At 37.9% G+C, this 21,478-nt stretch overlaps 1 protein-coding gene and 1 long non-coding RNA gene across 5 annotated transcripts in view; one reads left to right on the top strand and one right to left on the bottom strand.

Moving 5' to 3' along the window:
* The window catches only part of LOC133534407 (neuronal PAS domain-containing protein 2-like), a 93,532-nt gene that overhangs the window by 26,552 nt on the left and 45,502 nt on the right, over nt 1-21,478 (bottom strand). For all 4 annotated transcript variants that reach the window (XR_009802022.1, XR_009802021.1, XM_061873519.1 and 1 more), the window contains exons 2-3: nt 16,271-16,443; nt 6,111-6,268 (exon numbers count right to left, since the gene is read on the bottom strand). Coding sequence is in view for 2 of the 4 variants with exons in the window: in XM_061873519.1 (XP_061729503.1) it covers nt 6,111-6,268; nt 16,271-16,443 (331 nt within the window). In the remaining 2 variants the exon portion in view is untranslated. The remainder of the gene's footprint in view (nt 1-6,110; nt 6,269-16,270; nt 16,444-21,478) is intronic.
* LOC133534493 (uncharacterized) overlaps nt 6,806-21,478 on the top strand; it is a 30,873-nt gene continuing 16,200 nt past the window's right edge. The window contains exons 1-2 of the long non-coding RNA XR_009802039.1: nt 6,806-7,283; nt 19,754-19,808. This is a non-coding gene — a long non-coding RNA (uncharacterized LOC133534493). The remainder of the gene's footprint in view (nt 7,284-19,753; nt 19,809-21,478) is intronic.

Genomic DNA, 21,478 nt, shown 5'->3' with positions numbered 1-21,478 from the left:
GTGGGCAAAATATTGCACAATGAGCCTGGATTTTTTTTAGCGTTTTAAAATTATGTTACTCGTACTTAAACCGCAGGGCCTCATCATGTTTTAGATACGCCTTTAAGCTGCCACACACTTGTATTTAAGAGTCCTTATTCCTACAGACGAGCGTATTTTGTAAAATGCTTCCTTTTTCATTCAAGATTACGACGTAACTATTAGTATTTATTCAAAAACTGATAACGTACTTAAATAATCGTTTCCTAAACTAGGGGCTCCAACAGTTCAAATTTTCATTTTCTCTTTTAAACCTCTTTTTTAATGAGGTTTTTTGGGAGTCTTTTCCAAATTTTGCAGTGAGATGTGGCGTTTCGGTTCTCAATTTTGCTATAAACAAGAATCATTTGGTACATAAATGACTACAATTTGATTCAACATATCTCGTACGAGGGGCTGGAATGATTAACAATCGAAGATTCATTTGAAAAAACTGATAAAATACCTTCCGAGTTTTCTTCATTTTTTTGGCGAAAACAGGGTTTTATTATATTTTATTTCCGCAAATTGTACGCATATTTTGCTTTAAAAATAATATTATAGCAAACTGTAACTTTATGTTAACCTATAAAAAAAAATCGTAACTATGGGACCTACATTGCCGTAAATTTATATTTTTTTAAAACACGTATAAATCACGCAGCAGCGACGCCCCGCTCGCAGTCCGCGCGGAGCGCGCTTAGAGGACGGACCTGTGCTCGATTGTCAGGCATTCGTTGCGATCGTAATCAGCTACGGAGTTCCGAGAAGTGCTATATACTGCGATTAGAAAATCTTAATAAAAGTTCATTTTTTACAGTATGCCTAACAGACTCGCTTATTGATGGATTTTCAGTGTTACTTTTTTTTAATACTAAGTCGGTGGCAAACAAGCATACGGCCCGCATATGTACGCCTGCAACTCCAGAGGAGTTACATGCGCGTTGCCGACCCTAACCCCCTCCCGCCCCTCGTTGAGCTCTGGCAACCTTACTCACCGGCAGGAACACAACACTATGAGTAAGGTCTAGTGTTATTTGGCTGCGATTTTCTGAAAAACGCATTTTCACTTGAAATTACGTTAGGGTTTGCATTATTATTTTTGACCCGGATGAAGTCCAAGTTCTCATGATGGAGTCAGGAGTTGGTCACCAGAACTCCTAATCTACTAATTATAATCCCATCGCGTTTGGGCTCAAAAGATTTGCCCTGACGAACACCATCGATCTAGATGAGGTCCAGGGTCTCATGATGGAGTCAGGAGTTGGTCACTAGAACTCCTAATCTACTCATTATAATTCCATCGTGTTTGGGCTCAACAGAGTTGCCCTGATGAGCACCTTCAATCTAGATGAGGTCCAGGGTCTCATGATGGAGTCAGGAGCTGGTCACCAGAACTCCTAATCTACTCATCATAACTCCATCGTGTTTGGGTTCAATAGAGTTGCCCTGACGAGCACCATCAATCTAGATGAGGTCCAGGGTCTCATGATGGAGTCAGGAGCTGGTCACCAGAACTCCTAATCTACTCATCATAACTCCATCGTGTTTGGGCTCAATAGATTTGCCCTGATGAACACCATCGATCTAGATGAGGCCCAGGGTCTCATGATGGAGTCAGGAGTTGGTCACCAGAACTCCTAAACTACTCATCATAACCTCATCGTGTTCGGGCTCAATAGATTTGCCCTGACGAGCATCATCAATCTAGATAAAGTCCAGGGTCTCATGATGGAGTCAGGAGTTGGTCACTAGAACTCCTAATCTACTCATTATAATTCCAACGTGTTTGGGCTCAAAAGATTTGCCCTGATGAGCACCATCGATCTAGATGAGGTCCAGGGTCTCATGATGGAGTCAGGAGTTGGTCACCAGAACTCCTACTCTACTCATCATAACTCCATCGTGTTTGGGCTCAATAGAGTTGCCCTGACGAGCACCTTCAATCTAGATGAGGTCCAGGGTCTCATGATGGAGTCAGGAGCTGGTCACCAGAACTCCTAATCTACTCATCATAACTCCATCGTGTTTGAGTTCAATAGAGTTGCCCTGACGAGCACCATCAATCTAGATGAGGTCCAGGGTCTCATGATGGAGTCAGGAGCTGGTTACCAGAACTCCTAATCTACTCATCATAACTCCATCGTGTTTGGGCTCAATAGATTTGCCCTGATGAACACCATCGATCTAGATGAGGCCCAGGGTCTCATGATGGAGTCAGGAGTTGGTCACTAGAACTCCTAATCTACTCATTATAATTCCATCGTGTTTGGGCTCAACAGAGTTGCCCTGATGAGCACCTTCAATCTAGATGAGGTCCAGGGTCTCATGATGGAGTCAGGAGCTGGTCACCAGAACTCCTAATCTACTCATCATAACTCCATCGTGTTTGGGTTCAATAGAGTTGCCCTGACGAGCACCATCAATCTAGATGAGGTCCAGGGTCTCATGATGGAGTCAGGAGCTGGTCACCAGAACTCCTAATCTACTCATCATAACTCCATCGTGTTTGGGCTCAATAGATTTGCCCTGATGAACACCATCGATCTAGATGAGGTCCAGGGTCTCATGATGGAGTCAGGAGTTGGTCACCAGAACTCCTAAACTACTCATCATAACCTCATCGTGTTTGGGCTCAATAGATTTGCCCTGACGAGCATCATCAATCTAGATAAAGTCCAGGGTCTCATGATGGAGTCAGGAGTTGGTCACTAGAACTCCTAATCTACTCATTATAATTCCAACGTGTTTGGGCTCAAAAGATTTGCCCTGACGAGCACCATCGATCTAGATGAGGTCCAGGGTCTCATGATGGAGTCAGGAGTTGGTCACCAGAACTCCTAATCTACTCATCATAACTCCATCGTGTACGGGCTCAATAGAGTTGCCCTGACGAGCACCATCAATCTAGATCAGGTCCAGGGTCTCATGATGGACTCAGGAGTTGATCACCAGAACTCCTAGTCTATTCATCATAACTCCATCGTGTTTGGGCTCAAAAGATTTGCCCTGACGAGTACCATCGATCTAGATTAAGTCGAGGGTCTCATGATGGACTCAGTAGTTGGTCACCAGAACTCCTAATCTATTCATCATAATGGTAATTTGATGGTGCTTGTCGGAGTAAATCTATTGAGCCCAAACACGATGGAGTTATGATAAATAGATTACGAGTTCTGGTGACCAACTCCTGACTCCATCATGAGACCCTGGACTTCATCTAGATCGATGGTACTCGTCAGGGCAAATCTTTTGAGCCCAAACACGATGGAATTATAATGAGTAGATTAGGAGTTCTAGTGACCAACTCCTGACTCCATCATGAGACCCTGAACATCATCTAGATTGATGGTGCTCGTGAGGGCAAATCTATTGAGCAAAAACACGATGGAGTTATGATGAGTAGATTAGGAATTATGGTGACCAACTCCTGACTCCATCATGAGACCCTGGACTTCATCTAGATCGATGGTACTCGTCAGGGCAAATCTTTTGAGCCCAAACACGATGGAATTATAATGAGTAGATTAAGAGTTCTAGTGACCAACTCCTGACTCCATCATGAGACCCTGAACATCATCTAGATTGATGGTGCTCGTGAGGGCAAATCTATTGAGCCCAAACACGATGGAGTTATGATGAGTAGATTAGGAATTATGGTGACCAACTCCTGACTCCATCATGAGACCCTGGACTTCATCTAGATCGATGGTACTCGTCAGGGCAAATCTTTTGAGCCCAAACACGATGGAATTATAATGAGTAGATTAGGAGTTCTGGTGACCAACTCCTGACTCCATCATGAGACCCTGGACTTCATCTAGATCGATGGTACTCGTCAGGGCAAATCTTTTGAGCCCAAACACGATGGAATTATAATGAGTAGATTAAGAGTTCTAGTGACCAACTCCTGACTCCATCATGAGACCCTGAACATCATCTAGATTGATGGTGCTCGTGAGGGCAAATCTATTGAGCCCAAACACGATGGAGTTATGATGAGTAGATTAGGAATTATGGTGACCAACTCCTGACTCCATCATGAGACCCTGGACTTCATCTAGATCGATGGTACTCGTCAGGGCAAATCTTTTGAGCCCAAACACGATGGAATTATAATGAGTAGATTAGGAGTTCTAGTGACCAACTCCTGACTCCATCATGAGACCCTGAACATCATCTAGATTGATGGTGCTCGTGAGGGCAAATCTATTGAGCCCAAACACGATGGAGTTATGATGAGTAGATTAGGAATTATGGTGACCAACTCCTGACTCCATCATGAGACCCTGGACTTCATCTAGATCGATGGTGCTCGTGAGGGCAAATCTATTGAGCCCAAACACGATGGAGTTATGATGAGTAGATTAGGAATTATGGTGACCAACTCCTGACTCCATCATAAGAACCTGGATGGACTTCATTCGGGTCAAAAATAATAATACAAACCCTAACGTGATTTCAAATAACACTGAAACTCTACTCATTGATGGTGCTCATCAGGGTAAATCTATTGAGCCCAAACTCGATGGAGTTATGATGAGTAGATTAGGAGTACTGGGGAGTTCTGGACTCTGGTGACCAACTCCTGACTCCGTCATGAGACCCTGGACCTCATCTAGATCGATGGTGTTCGTCAGGGCATATCTTTTGAGCCCAAGCACGATGGAATTATAATGAGTAGATTAGGAGTTCTGGTGACCAACTCCTGACTCCATCATAAGAACCTGGATGGACTTCATTCGGGTCAAAAATAATAATACAAACCCTAACGTGATTTCAAATAACACTGAAACTCTATAGCACTAATGTGCGCAAACGATTGGCATCTTGACTACGCAGCATGGGTGCGTAGCCACCATGCCAATCGATACGACAACGAAACACTATCTGTCTCTCTCTCGTACTAATATGCACAAACGATTGGCATCTTGGGTGCGTAGCCAACATGCCAAACGTTTACGATGCGACAAGGAAACACTATCTGTCTCTCTATCGCACTAATATGCGCAATCGATTGGCTTCTTGGCTAGGTATCATGGGTGCGTAGCTAACATGCCAATCGTTTACGATACGACAACGAAACACTACTCTCTCTCTATCGCACTAATATACGCAAACGATTGGTATTTTGGCTAGGCACTAAGCAAGTGTGTGGCCAACATGCCAATCGTTTACGATACGACAACGAAACACTATCTGTCTCTCTATCGCACTAATATACTTTATTTATACCTGCAGTCATTTAGTAACTTCTTCATTTTCCATTGGTGTGAAAGAGACAGAATAAAGAGCAAGGGTTATAGTACACTCTGTAGTCTGTACACTTAGTAGTAGTGTACATAAAAAAAAAAACTACTGTGCATATACAATAAAATAAAGAGTGCCCATATGATATCATATGACACTAAAATTAATGTTGCTTGAAATTATATTGAAAACTATCAAGATTATTCTAGTCTGCATTGATACGCGCGTCGCGTTGCCGGCGCTCGCGTACCGAGCGCCAACGCCATCTATCGAGCGTTATTTCGTGAAATCGGAGAACGCTCCAAGGATTAAGGGCTCTTAACGGCGCGCCGCGACGTTATCTTGCCCTCGTAGACATAATATTATAATATCCGTCCCACTCCAATTGATATCTTAGTTAGAATAAGACGGGTACCAGCCAAACTGGCGCGCGAGATACTGTCGCAGCGCTCCTGTACTAAGCTTACTGTATGCACTCCCGATTATTCTCGTAGTTTTTATATTGGTTACAATACGTATAAAATATGAAACAGTTACAAAAACTGACAAATGTATAACATTTTTTTGTGCGTAAGCAGTGACTGAAAATAAGTTCTTAACATGAATTTACTAACGTTAAACCTGCCTCACTAATACTCATAACAACCGTAAGTGACAATGCAAAATCAGTTGAACGTTGCGGAAGTAACAGGGTTATAAATAGTTATAATTGTATGAGTTTTCGAATGGATTGTTATGCGTTATGCGTGGCGAGGTAAAGATGAAACACTATGTCAGACGACGAGTTAGTGAAGTTTATTTAGGGTGTAAAACATGCTTTTATATATTTTATTGTTACATACCTCAGTATATCCAAGATATTGCTGCACATTCTGGGAGACCACTACTACGATTCCCTTGTACGTGGTAGTCAGTAAGAATCCGTTGAAAAACTGCAACAGCGCTTGAGCAGATGTGCTGTTGATCTCGGTGGGTTCACGACCAATCGTCTCACCGAATACTGTAAATGAACAGATAGCATTCAGTAAGGCTACGTCCGCACAGTTGAACGTAGCTGCGTAGGTGGCGCTACAGTGAAACGATCCAAATTTTTCAAATTCCAGTGCCAGGTTTTGAATAATACACAATCGTCTGTCAGCGTTCTAATAAAGTAACAAAGTGCGTATGACTTGCAAGTAAGTGAAGGTGTAAGTGACGCATGACACAACAAGCGATAACAATTAACAACGCGAATTTTTGAGAATTCTTTAAACTCTTTTTGAAATAAGAGGGGGAACCAGAACATATTTGCGAGGGCAGATTTTATACAAAACCGTAAAAGGTTAAAATTGGCTCCATAGAAAAAAATCATGATAACAAGTCTTATTATCATTTATTTTCATTTTTATATCGTTACCCTACATACAATAGTAGTATAATTTTAGCAAGAGAATTTGAATAGCGAAATTATAATCAAAAGTATACTTTCAGAGTTGTTGAGGCTCTCACTACAGGTCTCAAAAGCCACGCAATCACCAAATCGTCCGTCGTAAGTTGGGGCGCCCGCGTATGGGGATGGGGCGCCGCCGCTCTCTCCTCGTCACGTTTTAATAGTCGGCCAGAGCCTTTACGATTTCAGTTACTTAGCTTTTTTCAAATGTAAATACGGCGATTTTACCTTTTATAAGTGGTCCAAAGTTTAAGCTATATTTATATATAATTATAATATTGTCCTATTGTCAACTCATAGTCAACTGCAGTAAAATGTCAACCATTGTCAACTCATTTTGACAGTTGTCACATCATCTATTAAAAGGTGCACATCTGAGAATACAAATTCTAGTATATATTTACACAGGTATTTTGTAATTATTTACTGGTCATAAATTGGCTCAAATGGCGGATTTAAGTCAACTATATTGGTCCATAAAAGATGTTCGCTCTGTTGTGTGATGTGACTGACTATGTCCCGCTCGCACAGTGTCATTGACAGCCGGCATCATGGACGGAACAGCATACGATAAAGATAAGAACAGGTGGGTGAATGTACGAAGTTCCTGGTGGTGAGCGTCCTTTCTTTACGGTGTGTCAACAACACAGCCTGCGTAGCCAATAAGCCAATCGTTAACGCTCCGAAGTGTAGCGCAGTCTTCTCTCTCTATCATTAGTCACAAAAACCCACCAGAAAACCAGTGATCTACCTACCTCGGAAAGTGTTTCAGTAAAGTCGATGAAAGGATGTACAACGTAAATACAACGCCTACGGCTATAATTACTGAGTCGTTCCATCCATTCGCGCCAGTTATTGTATTTTTTTTTATTGCCTACTTTTAATGTTCGATACAAAAACAGACTGAAAAATCAGGTAGGTGATTGATCGAAATCAACCAGGTTAACATTACCTACTTAGATATCTCAAATTGTATGCAGTGGGCGCTTAAATATGGTACCTAGTGTGTCTACTTAATATTTGTATGGTATGACATCTTCCTTAAATTATCTGTTTGTGTCGGTGCTTTCGTCTATTTTTCGAGAAACCTCAATTTTGCTTGCATCAATTGTACTTTACACCATATTTCCCGTCAGTTCCTCATTGTTTATAGTGCTTTTAGAAAACTTATAATCATCATCTCCTCCCAGCCGTTTTCGGCCACAGCGACTGCGTTCTACCGCCGAGAGCGTCGCTGGTGTGCTATCATGTGACTGATAGTCAATTTTGCAGCGAATGTGCGGCCAAATCAACAGAATGACAAAGAGGACGTGGTTATCTCTCTTTAACTGCTGTTTGGTAGCTACTTCACATTTTCGTGTGATACGTTGAATTTCCCCTACTTTGGTGCTATGAGTATCATCTATTAAAAGCGACAGGTACGAGTATAATTAACACAACTTATTACTAAATATCGATTTTATACATTTGCACATTACTTACAAATATTTTTTTATTTCTTCAGGTACCAAAGATACTCGCAGCCCGGTTCGAACTTAAAGATACGTCAAACATTTGCTAAATATACGATATGGATTAGTTATGTCAGTGTCAAAAGTGAAGTTTCTTCAAACAGTTTTGACACTGACATATCCAACCCATAGCGTATCTTTAGGAAATTTTTGACATATCTTAAAGTTCGAATCGGGCTGTAGGTTTATGCCACACATAGATGTGCCGTTCTCGAGAACATTCTCAATTTATTATGGTGAATATTCTCGAGCGAGGACATTCCCCATATAATCAAGGAATGATTACAATGATTACGACTATCTCACCCGTATAAGACATAAAGTGCTCACGTGTATAACAAAATGAGAAATGTTTGACAAAGCTTTTTCACGCAACTGTCATAAGTAGTTATTCAAAGTATTATTCATGCGTAGGGAGGTCCTTCTTATTGGTGGATAAAGTACGCAATAGCTTTGGAATCATTAATTTGCAATTTGCACGTAATTTGAATACACCTATTACTAATATGCATGCACAACCTTACTGTGAGAACAGTGGTAAACAATACGTACATACATAACCTATCTACAATATGACATTACAAAGTAGCATTGGATAAGGTTAGGTCGGCGCCACATGATTTACTAAAAGCGCGGCTGCCGTTTCGCCTATGAGCATGACGCATCTTTCGTTTGAATATAATTGGCGAAGGCAATACAATATATATTAGGATGCCGGCGTGCCGCTCGATGCATGTGTTGACACCCTAAATGCTAAAAGCATGTCTGCCCACGTGCTTGATGTTCATAATCACGTTACGGTACACGATAGGATTTTAATATTTTATGTCGATGAGACACTAATGCGATACGGCGCTGCCGTCGTAGATTGCAGACCGATTGTTACAATTCGTACGAACCCGATGCCGACAGTCACGTGTTGCAAGCTGCTAAAAATTGGATTCGAATTACATTGACCTTATATTTATGGAAAACTCACCCTCAACATTTTTGAACTTTTCCTATAAAGTATGCTTAAAAATACTACACTTATACTTACTCGTAATTTACAGTACAGTAAGAAGAGTACATAAACTAACGATAAAATATAACGATGACTATATGATGATTAACTGAAAACACTACAACCAAATCGAGAACTTTTATTTATAGTCGAGAGATTTATATAGTTGTCTTACAATTTATTTTTCAATTAAATGTAAGGAATCGAATGGTACTATTTTTTTTTCTATTTTTGAAAGACAAAAAAATATCTTTTTTTAAGACTTTGGAGTCTTGTATTTTTAATATAATCTCCATATAATTTTTTAAATTCCAAATGACATATGTTGAATATTATAAATTTAGTTAAATGGATAGAAAATGAGCCATCCATTATAAAAAAGTGGATTTTTTTTATTGCGATTATAAAAATATACAAGGCTCCAAAATTAAAAAAAAAAAATTTTTTGTCTTTCAAGAATATAAAAGTAAATGGTACCATTCGATTGCTTACATTTTATTGAAAAATAAATTTTATGACAACTATACACATAAACGCAATATTTCAGGGTCAAAATGGCAATTTCCTTGATCTTCCATACATTTAGGACAGACTTATATGATGTGACGTCACATAACCTTATCATTTTGTTAGAGGCGTTTCAATCGACGACTGCGAGCGTCACTTTAAATCTCATTTCCGACCTTTGTGTTGCTTAAATGCCATGAGTCCTATATAGACATTTGATCCTCAGGAAAATCAAGATCGTTTGACATTATTTACAAAAAACAGTCAAGTAGCCAATTGCACTCCTTAAAGTAAATATCGAACTCTACTTAATTACTTAAAAAGAAACAGGAAACTGTACCCCTAGTGTAACTTTGATCGACATTATAACGTGACGAACGCGTTTGCGTTAAGTCTCATTTTGTATAGGATTTTGAGTTTCCAAAACGTCCCGCTTGGCGCGCTCTTTCGAAATCCAATACAAAATGAGACTAAACGCAAACGCGTACGTCACGTTTGGAAATCGAATTTAATTACACTAGGTGTACAGTACCCCTAGTGTAAATAAATTCGATTTCGAAACGTGACGTATACGTTTGCGTTTAGTCTCATTTTGTATGGGTTTTTGAACAGCGCGCCAAGCGGGACGTTTTGGAAAGTCAAAAATCTCATACAAAATGACACTTAACGCAAACGCGTACGTCACGTTTCGCTGTCGAAAATATTTACACTAGGGGTACTGAAACCTTTAACTAAAACATTAAATATTTCGTTTATTAGTTAATTGTCAGTAATTAGTAATAAGTAAGAAAAGTAATTGATGCAATAAATATAAATTGCGTCTTGCCATATACAATTAAACGATGGATCGCATCACACCTGTGGCGCGACGGCGGTGCAGAGCACTCTGCCGCGGATGATGTCCCTCGGCCCATGGCGGCCACAGGACTCGCGACACCTTCTCTACTCGGTCGGATACTCGGGTAATTGCTATGGGTGTAATATTCCGCGGCATATACAATTAATACAATTATACAATGGAATGTGGTGAAACTACAAGATTTGCAAATGAATATAGTGGAACTAGATCACTCTAGCCACTACTGCGTATATACCTACGTCCAAAAACGTATCAGATATAAATAGTGTGCGACAACTAAAGAATTATCGACATACAGGTACTTTTATAATTCATAAAATAATGTTAAGTACTCAGGCGAGTGTATTCGGGTAAATTTGTATGTCGGATAACTCCGACAATCAGATGAACATTACCCAAAATTCCTACGGACCTTTTCGGAATTATCCAAAGGATTTGGACATTTTGAATTACCCGAATAAAATTATTCCAATTCATAACTAAGACTATATAGAGGACTTTCATTCTAGCTGCGCCTCTTCATTCGCTAGCCCTTCTTACTATATTATTATTCAGAGTTACCTAATTGCATGGTTAAGAACAGAAAAAACCCTACTGTTGGTATTGTGTGGATTAGGTTCTTTCTCACGATGTTGATTCGATAAATTTTGTTACGATGTTGTCCTTAACCACATTAACTTAGGTTTGGTAATACGTACCCCTAGTCATTTTATGTTTGTTATGCAACTTGCGAGTATGATAATGTAATAGTTTAGTAAACGATATTCAAGCGTTGCAAACAGTGTTAAAATAGTTTATAAGTTGTCGGCGTTGGATCGTTGATTTAATGCCACAGAAAAACAAGCAGCTCGATTGCGAAATCCATTGCATTTTCCTGAGTAACGAATGAAAGAAAACTTGAATCCTGTGTGGAATAATAACGCAGTTTACCGTTACAACAATACGGACAGTTTGTGAGCAAACAGCGAAAACTTGCCCGTTTACCAAATTTTGAAGTTAATAAGCAACATTTTTTGGGAAATCGTACATAATAATAATTATTCATTATAACAAGTACATAATTATTATTTTCGTGAAAATGTTCACATCTTACAAAACGGTTAAAAATGTAGCCTCCTTTGCCTAAGTGAACATATATACATATGTCGACGGTCGATCGTAAGATCAGGCAGATCGTGAAATTCCTAGGGGTATCATGAAACGTGAAATCTTTGTCTTGTTCCCTGGGTCGACGGGCTCCTATTTTTGGACAGTTAGGCCTTCGGGGATCTGAAGCAACCTAACGGAACCTATCTTACCTATCTATTAGTTTAATGTGGCTGCCGTTAAAACATTACACAGGAACATTACGACCGACATATATAATATACATATACGTACTAACACAGACTGCTAAAATCGTAGTAAGTTACTTAATTCTGAAAATAATTGTATTAATATTTTACCTATATCGCAGAATAAGTAATCCTATTCGTAAAGCATGAAATTGCGTTTGTTGTGGTGTAATGTTGGTATCAATATTAACATAAAGTAAAGATTATATTTATTTGGTTTATATAATTCGATATAAATATTGTTTTCGTTTGTTTCTTTCACTTGAAATTATATGCCAAAAATGTATAATAAAAGTATTGACAATAATCTTTAAACATTTAACGATTAACTCGACACCGTAAAGCACGTAGCCTCACATTTGTTCAAAAATATGTCCCATAGCTCTTATGTCGGTGAATTAAGAGCTATGGGGCACATTTTTAAATAAGTTCCTTGGACCCATATTTTTACACTTAATTGTACCACGATTATCTGATATTGGAGACCGAAGGAGATCATAAGAATTACTACTTATACTGTTACAGAAGGTAATTAAGATTATTTTTATGCTTATTTACTACTGTCTGAAGAAATGTAAATAAAGATGTATCAATAATACATTTTCGCAAGTCAAAGAGCGAATTCGGAATATCTGTTTATGTATGAACTTTTCTTTGGCATGTAATTCACTCTAAAGTAGATAACGGAATTGTGGGGGGTCGTTAGATCCGACGCAATTGTGACCTACAATGTATTCATTAGTGGAGTTTTTAATAAATGAATTGTCACTTAACCGAAAGTCCACCTACGTAAGTAAATAGTTGATCTCGTGATTTTTTAACCTAAGTACTTATATATTGCAACTAAATGAAATGCTGAAAAAGAGTGCTGTGTCACTTAACCAAAAGCACACTTACGTAAGTAAATATTTGATCTCGTGATTTTTTAACCAACCTATACGTACCTACCTAATTGCAACTAATGAAATGCTGAAAATGAGTACTGGCAGGAAAGTAAGTAGGTAAGTTGCCACAGCGTCCATATCTCGCCAACTATAGACGCTACAAGTATGAGCCCTAAGAAAAAATAGTTCATTTTCCATTGTAACCAACTTCATCATATTTGGCTTAAGGCTCAGATGAACAGTTGAAGTTTTACAGTAGCTAGAGCCAAAACATTGCTAATAGTAACTTTCTCGTAATTTTTTGGGCCATTACTTTATAAGTTTTGTCGTTTTTTAAATACTTGTTTGGAGCGTACGCAGTGCTTGTTATCATATATTTGGACTTATCAACGTTTTAAAGGAAAGTCTATGTTTTGTAAAATAAAAGCAACAAAGAAATGTAAATATCTGAAAAATACAAGGATTTGGTAGGTTGAAACACCTTGTTCCTACTTACCTCGTAATTATATTTTTTTTAAGTTTTTAGAGGCTGTTTATATCAGACTATTAAATCGTTAAATTTTATTTCATAAATCAATCATAAATGAAATCTAACTTTAATTTCTTTTATGTATGTATGAGTATTCAAAATATTTTTTTTTTGTAATCAATTGACTATGATGATAAATCTAGTTTTGTAATACAACAAAGTTATAAGCGAAATTGTAAAATTTGTTTCAACTCTCCTTAGTCTCCCCTAAGTAATAAGCATATAAAAAAGTTGAGCGGCATCAAACTCGACTTCCGTTTACTTCCGTACTTGACTTCAACCGACTTCAATTTCATAGAAGGAGGAGGTTCTGTATTCGGTTGTGGCAAAATTTTTTTATGTTCGTTTACCGATTGATTACTCCGACACCCGTGGTCCGATTGGAGTGTTTTTTTTTGTTTGAAGGAGTTACTTCCAAGTTGGTCGCATTTTAATTTGGTTCTGCCTTAAAACCATCAATTTGATAAAGTGGATCTGATGATGATGATTGTTTGATGATAATGATGATGATTCTTTTTAATGTAGTATGTTCACCGATTACTCCGACACCCGTGGTCCGATTAAAGTATTTTTTTTTGTTTGAAAGAAGTTACCTCCATCCATCCTACAATATTTTTTAATTCTGATTTGAGGATGGAATCCACGAGGAATTGAGGGAACTCCTCAATTTTTAAAGGCGACACGTATGGTGATTCGGCTGTATTCTTAAGCAACTCAAGCATTTCCTCTCGAACACTATCAATATGATGTTGTGCAACTGTAGCCTTACCACGAGTTTGACTCTACATATTAGCTGACGTGTCCGTAACTTACTTTCTATATATCTCGCTCGCACTAATATGATGCCAGTAGGAGCGAGATGCATAGAAAGTAAGTTATGCTAGCGAATATGTCAGTGTCAAACTCGTGGTAAGGCTACTTATCGTTTATGAAGACCACGGGCGATATGTAGAACTTCCCTCTTATAACTGGGTGTATTATGATTTTTGATACAGGTAGTGTTGGAAATAAGAGGTGAGGGTTAGGTGTGAAAGGTCGTGTGGTAGACGGTGGTGGTGAAAGTAGACGGGGATCTGAAGTTGGGGGTTGAGGGGTTGGGGCTTGAGTCAGGGTTTGAGAGGTTAGGGGGTTGATGGGGCGGTGAGTTGATCGGTCGAGGACTAGGAGGTTGGAAGTTGAGGAATTGGCGGTTAGGATTACGAGTTAAATGGTCTGGGGTTGAGGGGTCGGGGAATGGTAGTTGAAGGTTTGGTGGTTCAGGGTCAAGGGTTTCAGTGATCAGGGGTTGATGTGCTGTGTAGTTGAGTGATCGGAGGGTTGAGGGATTGGGTCAGTGGCGGGGCGGAAGATATATTTAGAGTAAGTAGTGGCGTCCCAGACGGACTTGAGGAAAATTCTGATTATTTATTACAGTTAACGAACTAAGTGTAAAACATGATTGTGATTTTTATTTATGCGTCACGCGTCACTCATAAGCTCGTAACAATGCCTTATAACTAAAAACGGTAAAATAAAAACTTTTTACAAAAAAAGTAAACCGACTTCAAAAAGGATAAAATAAAATATATGCGTATGTTTTAAGTATATGCGTTACCAACTCATATGTTTTAAGTCGGTGCTAAGCCAAATAATAACAATACCGGTCAAAAATAATCAGCTTTATGTCTATTAATCATATTACAACTGTAGTAACAAGATATAAACATGGAATTAATTCTGTCTTTCTCTTTGTTGCCTTTTGGCTCAACATCTAAATCGATTTAGGTAAAATTTGACATGAAGGTAAAAAGTTTAAGCCCTGAAGACGGTCTTTGAATTGTTTTATATATTGAAATGAAGTTCCCTGGATAAGGGACTGGAAATAACTCACTCTCAATTCCAGACTTGCGTGCTATGGACAGTTCGAATATTTGTAAAAATAGCTCTTTAAAAATTACGACGGCAAATAAACGCATTGGATTTAGGCTAATATACTGACAAACATGGTACGGACTGCGCTAAGAAGGTTCGACCGTGTGTTCTTAGGTACCTACCTACAAAAAGTTTGTTCATTGCTGTCGTGGAAGGCTATCCAACGTTTTGTACATACTTATATAGTCACATCGTTATCGAATCGCACCAAAATCATGGCATCCTTTAAAATTTGGCTTGGCACCGACTTAACATATCAGTTGGTAACGCATATACTTAAAAAGGATAATATTTTATTTTATCCTTTTTGAAGTCGGTTTACTTTTTTTTTGTAAAAAGTTTATATAGAAAATTTGCCATAATAATCGAGATACATTTTTCAGCCATTCAGGAAGGTTGTTCGAACATCGAAGCACGTTAGGAGTACAAAGCAACGGGAGCGACGTGCAAAATAAAACAGTATTTACCGTTGTTGAATACTAGGAGTTTCAGAGCTTTTTTTTTCTGTTTATAAGTGCTCATCTACAGGTTTTCTTGGAAACTTTGATTTCTTTTATACTAGTTAATAAACTCGTGCGTAGGTAAATATAGTATGTTTTATGAGAGTCTGTATGAAACCGCTAGCTGCTATGAAGTTCAGAAAACTTGCATTCAAACCATTGTCCTTTTTCATAAAGGAAATTTATAGTATAGTCAGTTTGGGTTACCATATATCATATGTATTTCAAATGATTAAAAGTTCAGATGTATGACTGTGAGAGGAACAGCAAAAAGCTACAACCGCAGTATCACACAAAGTACCTATGTACTTTTTCTGGGTACCTCAGAAAGCGCGCACTTGCACAGCGCTGTGTTCATGTTTTGCGTATAAATAATTTCGAGGGCTTTATAAAATAAGGACAGTCAGTACCGTACCGAAGTGACCTCAAGAAGAGCGCAGTGAGATGCAGCACGTCTATCTTTTAACAGCGTACTTAACCCTGTTGCGGATCTCTTGCGGGATTTACGAGTATGAAAAAGAGAGATAGTCCGTACCGTACTGATGTGATCTCAGGAAGTGCGCAGTGAGGCGCAGCACGCCGGTCTTGTCAATCTTGCGGCTTGAGGCCACTACGGGCGGCACCATCGAGGCGAGCTCGTAGATGCTCTGGTTGAGTTTGTCACGGCGCTGCTTCTCAGCCCTGTTGCGGATCTCTCGCGGGTTTTCCCTGTTAAAAAATAACCTCTCAGTATACCATTTATATTTTACATTCCTAATTTTAAAAGTTGACTTTTTTAGTCAAGACGCTGAGTAGGCATAGTAGATTTAATATGTTTAATACCTAAAGTTATCGGTTAACGTTACCTATTTATAATGAGTACTCGTACATTTACATTTTGTTTATGTAAATACTATTTATCAATGCAAGATAAATAAGTAAATAATAAACATTGGACAATCTTACACAAATCGATCTATTCCCACAGTAAGCTGAATGCAATAAAGCTTGTGTTACGCTAGGAAAATTAAATACTCTATCTACAGTTCATAATAACTAGCCATTTGACCGGATTTCGGGACACATCATTTGACGAACCTACTATACTAGCCGTGCTGATGTATCAACAAGTTTTTTGGCAAATAAATCATTTTTGTTACAAACTTTTGTCGCTGACTGTACTTTTCTTACCATGGGCAACTAGTAGGTACTCATCGAGACAATTCTAATAACCCCAAACACAATTAGGTAGGTTGCGTTGTTTCATCACAGAATTCCTATGGCCACCTCCTGTCCCCATCATTAGATCAGCTCGATGGTACAGTTACGCTTGAAAATATCGATACGAAAAAAGTGCCAAAAATATGTATGCACTACCTTAATAGATGGGCAATAAAGTCGTGTATACATATTTTTGGCCCTTTTTTCGTACCGATATTTTCAGACATGACCGTACCATAATATTGCATTGGAAGTGGCTCAAATGTAACTTGTAAGATTTCAAAAATGTTAGTTACATACAATCATGTCAAGTTAAATAAAAGCTTTAGTAAGTAGATAGGCGACAATAGATATTTTTATGAATGACACTTTTTCTACCAAATATTTTAAAATCAATGTGTTTCATATGTGTGAATTAAAAACACAGATAGCATAAATTGACAGGTACACGACACTCATGACATAAATTATTATGCCCGGTATATATCCGTTTATTGCAAGGTAATAGTTTATTTTATGAAAGTAGCCAACTATTAAAGAGACATTCAGTAGACAACGCGAGGTACAAATAAGCAAGTAACCTCTATTCCAGCCCAGTTACTTATGTGAACACTTAAAAGTTATTATTTTTACATAGAATACATAATTTCATTTCACTGAAAGTAATATTTCACTCATTTAACAGTTTTCGGAGAAAACTAACATATCTTAAACCATTATAATTTAATTTAAAATAATAAAATAAAACTAACTTAAACTAGCAGATCATGTTTTTTTATAGCCTAAGTTGTGTCCCACTTCTAGGTAAAGGCCTCCCCTTTCGCCACTTGTCACGTCACGTCTCTGTGCAGGCATCCACCGGTACCCCTAGTGTAAATAAATTCGATTTTGAAACGTGACGTACGCGTTTGCGTTTAGTCTCATTTTGTATTGGATTTAGAAAGAGCGCGCCAAGCGGGACGTTTTGGAAACTCAAAATCCTATACAAAATGAGACTTAACGCAAACGCGTTCGTCACGTAATGATGTCGATAAAATGTACACTAGGGGTACTGAACTGTTGGCCTATCGTACTATAATTGCCGCAAAACTAACTATTTTGCCCTGTTACGCCAAAACAGCGTATCTAGACACGAAATAGGTATGTACTTAATAATTAAGTTACGGTGTATTGCCATAACAGGGCAGTATTACTCTTGCTATTTCCTTTACCCTTATTAAGACCACACACCCATTCTCGGCGCCGTTCGGTTCAGCATTGTTCCGAGCAATTTGACGTCCCTTTGCGTGTACGACCACAGATAAGATAATTACTTAAATTTTGACAACCCTAAATAGCCGAAAGGGATAATACATAAGAAAGGGACAGCATGATTCGTCCCTGAATCGCTGTTAAACTTCGGTTTTGTAGAAAGTTTATTTTCTGTACGGTAGTACTAATACTTATTCTGTGCTGTGTTATTATAGCTCGTCCTAAACACCCCAAGAAACAGTACTAAACCTCATATTTGTGCTTGTAGAGCCGTAGGTAAGTTTTCATATTATGTTATGAAAAACAATTATGGCATTGAAGCAACGCTTGGAATCTATTTCTGACGTTCCTTTTGTGCAGTTCATGCACCTATCTGCAATTAAACATCCTGTTTAATAATAACTACAATGTTCTGAACTCAATTTCTCACGAATAAAACTAACTACTGAATACCTTGCTATTGGTATTAGCATTCTAGATTGTATCCGTTGCGTGCAAAAATCCTCAAATTACCCTGTCCCGAAATCAGGCAGTAGTGTGTGTTATACTTATTTTGCTATGGGTGCCAAGTTGTTAACCTTTAAAGGGTAGTCACTTCTCAAATTTCAATTGTGTTAGGTACTTCTTCGTTGGTTCAAAGTCTTCAAGTAGCATTTTTTAAGTGGTATATTTTTTCTAGACTTACTGGTTATTTTTGTCAGAAAAGAAGTGTACAATGTTATTTGCACCTCCTCCTCCACCTTCATAAATTTTTAATCATTCGTTTGTTGCCCTATTTAATTTTCGTATGAATCTCAATCATTTACTTTAAGGCGGCCGGTACACTTGTAAGTTTTACTTGCGTAAGTAAGGACAAAGCTATTTGTTAGAATGATATAATGATATTCATCTCTCACTCTATAGTATAGCTGTGTCCCTACTTACGTAAGTAAAACTTACAAGTGTACCAGCCGCCTTACACTGACATATTCGCTAGTGTATGCGTAACTTACTTTCTATGCATCTCGCTCGTATTCACATATTAGTGCGAGCGAGATGTATAGAAAGTAAGTAACGCAGACGTTAGCGAATACGTGTACGTCAGTTTGACACTATAAGGCACACCAAATTCGTTACTGAAATGTATTTTAGTCTAAGCATTTCGGGTTTAATTAGATGTCATGTTCCCAAACCCACTTTGCGTTTCAGCATTTTTTAGGTTTGGCTTTATAGTGCACAATAGATACTTAACGTGTAGCTACTTAAAAAAATGTAGCTTCTTAGTTTTAGAATACAAACCAAATGAAATTGTGGTGTACAGCATTATCTCCAGCAATATTTTCAATTCGAGTAATACCTAAATGCCCTTTTTGATAAACATGTCCAATATCAGCAACAAGTCCAATATCAAACATAAGTCGATCATGCTCTCATTCTTCGCGTTTAATACGCGATACATGAGATGCGCTAAAACGGCCGCCCCTTTATCGTCTGGCACTGCTGTCACGTTCTAACACGTATACAACGAGAGTGACGCATGACGCGATAGGTAATAAAAACATTAAAAACACGTATATCCTATTCGCAGGTTCGAGTACCGACGGTGGAAAGATTCCAGCGCGTGCGAAACCGGAGCAGAGATTGTACGAAACTAGTTACTTAACTACTATGCGCATATAGACCAGCGGTTGAACAAAAATGGGTTTCGATAATATTAAAGTTTTTTCTTTTTTGATATGTCATTGGGAGTATGTTAAATAATACTTTGGTAAAAAGTTAGAAATTTTAAGGTTGAGCTTTCGGTTATATATAAATATTTTAATTTTTGCTAATAACTAAGTAAATATAGAATTAAAGTTACAGAAAACTTTAGCATATCGAATAACACTTCAATTTATGTACAATTTTCAGTTTTTAGAAATCTGGAACAGCTGCTTTCTGGTAAACGTAAAAACACGAGTTATTTTGTAAATATAGAATTAGAGTTGCTGATATTGCAAAATTACGATATTATCGATCAACTTAGTATTCTAGTAAAAAGTTAGACATGTAGACAATGTGCTTGTCTAGATATTGATTTCAGGTTAAGCAGTATAGCTAATATTGAATTAAAGTTTGTAGAGTTAATAATAATCGATCATCAACAATGATCTCAGTTACTAAACAAAAATTTAGAAATATAAAATCACGGCGACACTCATTACTGATATGTATGCATTCCTTGCTTATATAAATACGTTACGTTTCAAACGCGCGGCAAAATTGCGCGCGCCGCGCGCTGTGGCAGGAGGCAGCGAACAACGGTAGTGGGGAGCGGGGTGCCCTTGACTGCGTCTACGGTCCATCAAAAAAAATCCTAAAGCGTGTTTTAAATTAATAGCAATAGAAAATTGTTATTTTGTTGTTACTATAATAGGTATTGCCCGCGGTTTCGTTCACGTAGAATTCGTTATCGCGTTACATGAATATTATTTATTTATTTAAACTTTATTGCACAAACAAAAAAAACACAAATGGCGGACTTAATGCCAAAAGGCATTCTCTACCAGTCAACCATTGGGTCAAATAGAGACAAAAAAAACACATTCTCATACAGATGACCACCCTTCCTTGTACCATTTTAAAAGCCAGTTGCAGCTTTTCTTTCCCGATTTTTTTCAGATGTTTGGACTTGGTATTTTCCTCGCGATAGTTATTTGTTTTAAGGGGAATGTTGTTGTTAACCGCTAATGCTAATATTGATAACCGATAGTTATATAGAGATACGTTATAAGGTATATGCACCCTCATGTTATTTATTTCTGATAAGAAATAAATGTAAGACAAAATTCACAGTGATACATTTCAAGTAGGTTGCCTTGTAAGATTGCGTACGGATAGTTTTTTTGTTTGTTATTTCATCGTATGATATATCAAATGAAAGCTTATTTGAAAGTTGCCGTATTAAAAAAGTTGGTCCAGTTAATGGTCGCCTAGATTAACCGATTTTTATATAAAATGTAGGCAACCATGGGCTGGACCAACTTGTTAAAAAGGCAACCTAGTACAGTTAGTAATATAGTACCTGGGCGACCGAGCTTTGCTCGGTTATAACTATTTATTGTAATATGGTGGTGATAATGTACATAAACTTAAAAAGTAAAATGTGAACTGACAATTATTATTATTTACAATCGATTTTAACCTTACAGCACTTGTCACAAAGTAACGCCATCTATTGTCGATTTCTCTTATTACATAGGTCTTTTTTTTTTACTAAATTAAACTTGTGTAAAACAATAAAAATTAAAAAATTATATATAAACTTGAACAT

This window comes from Cydia pomonella, chromosome 1, assembly GCF_033807575.1.
Source record: "Cydia pomonella isolate Wapato2018A chromosome 1, ilCydPomo1, whole genome shotgun sequence".
NCBI classification, from domain to species: Eukaryota; Metazoa; Arthropoda; class Insecta; order Lepidoptera; family Tortricidae; genus Cydia; species Cydia pomonella.
Note: the sequence above shows the minus strand (reverse complement) of the source record. Positions and strands in the feature narration are given on the sequence as shown.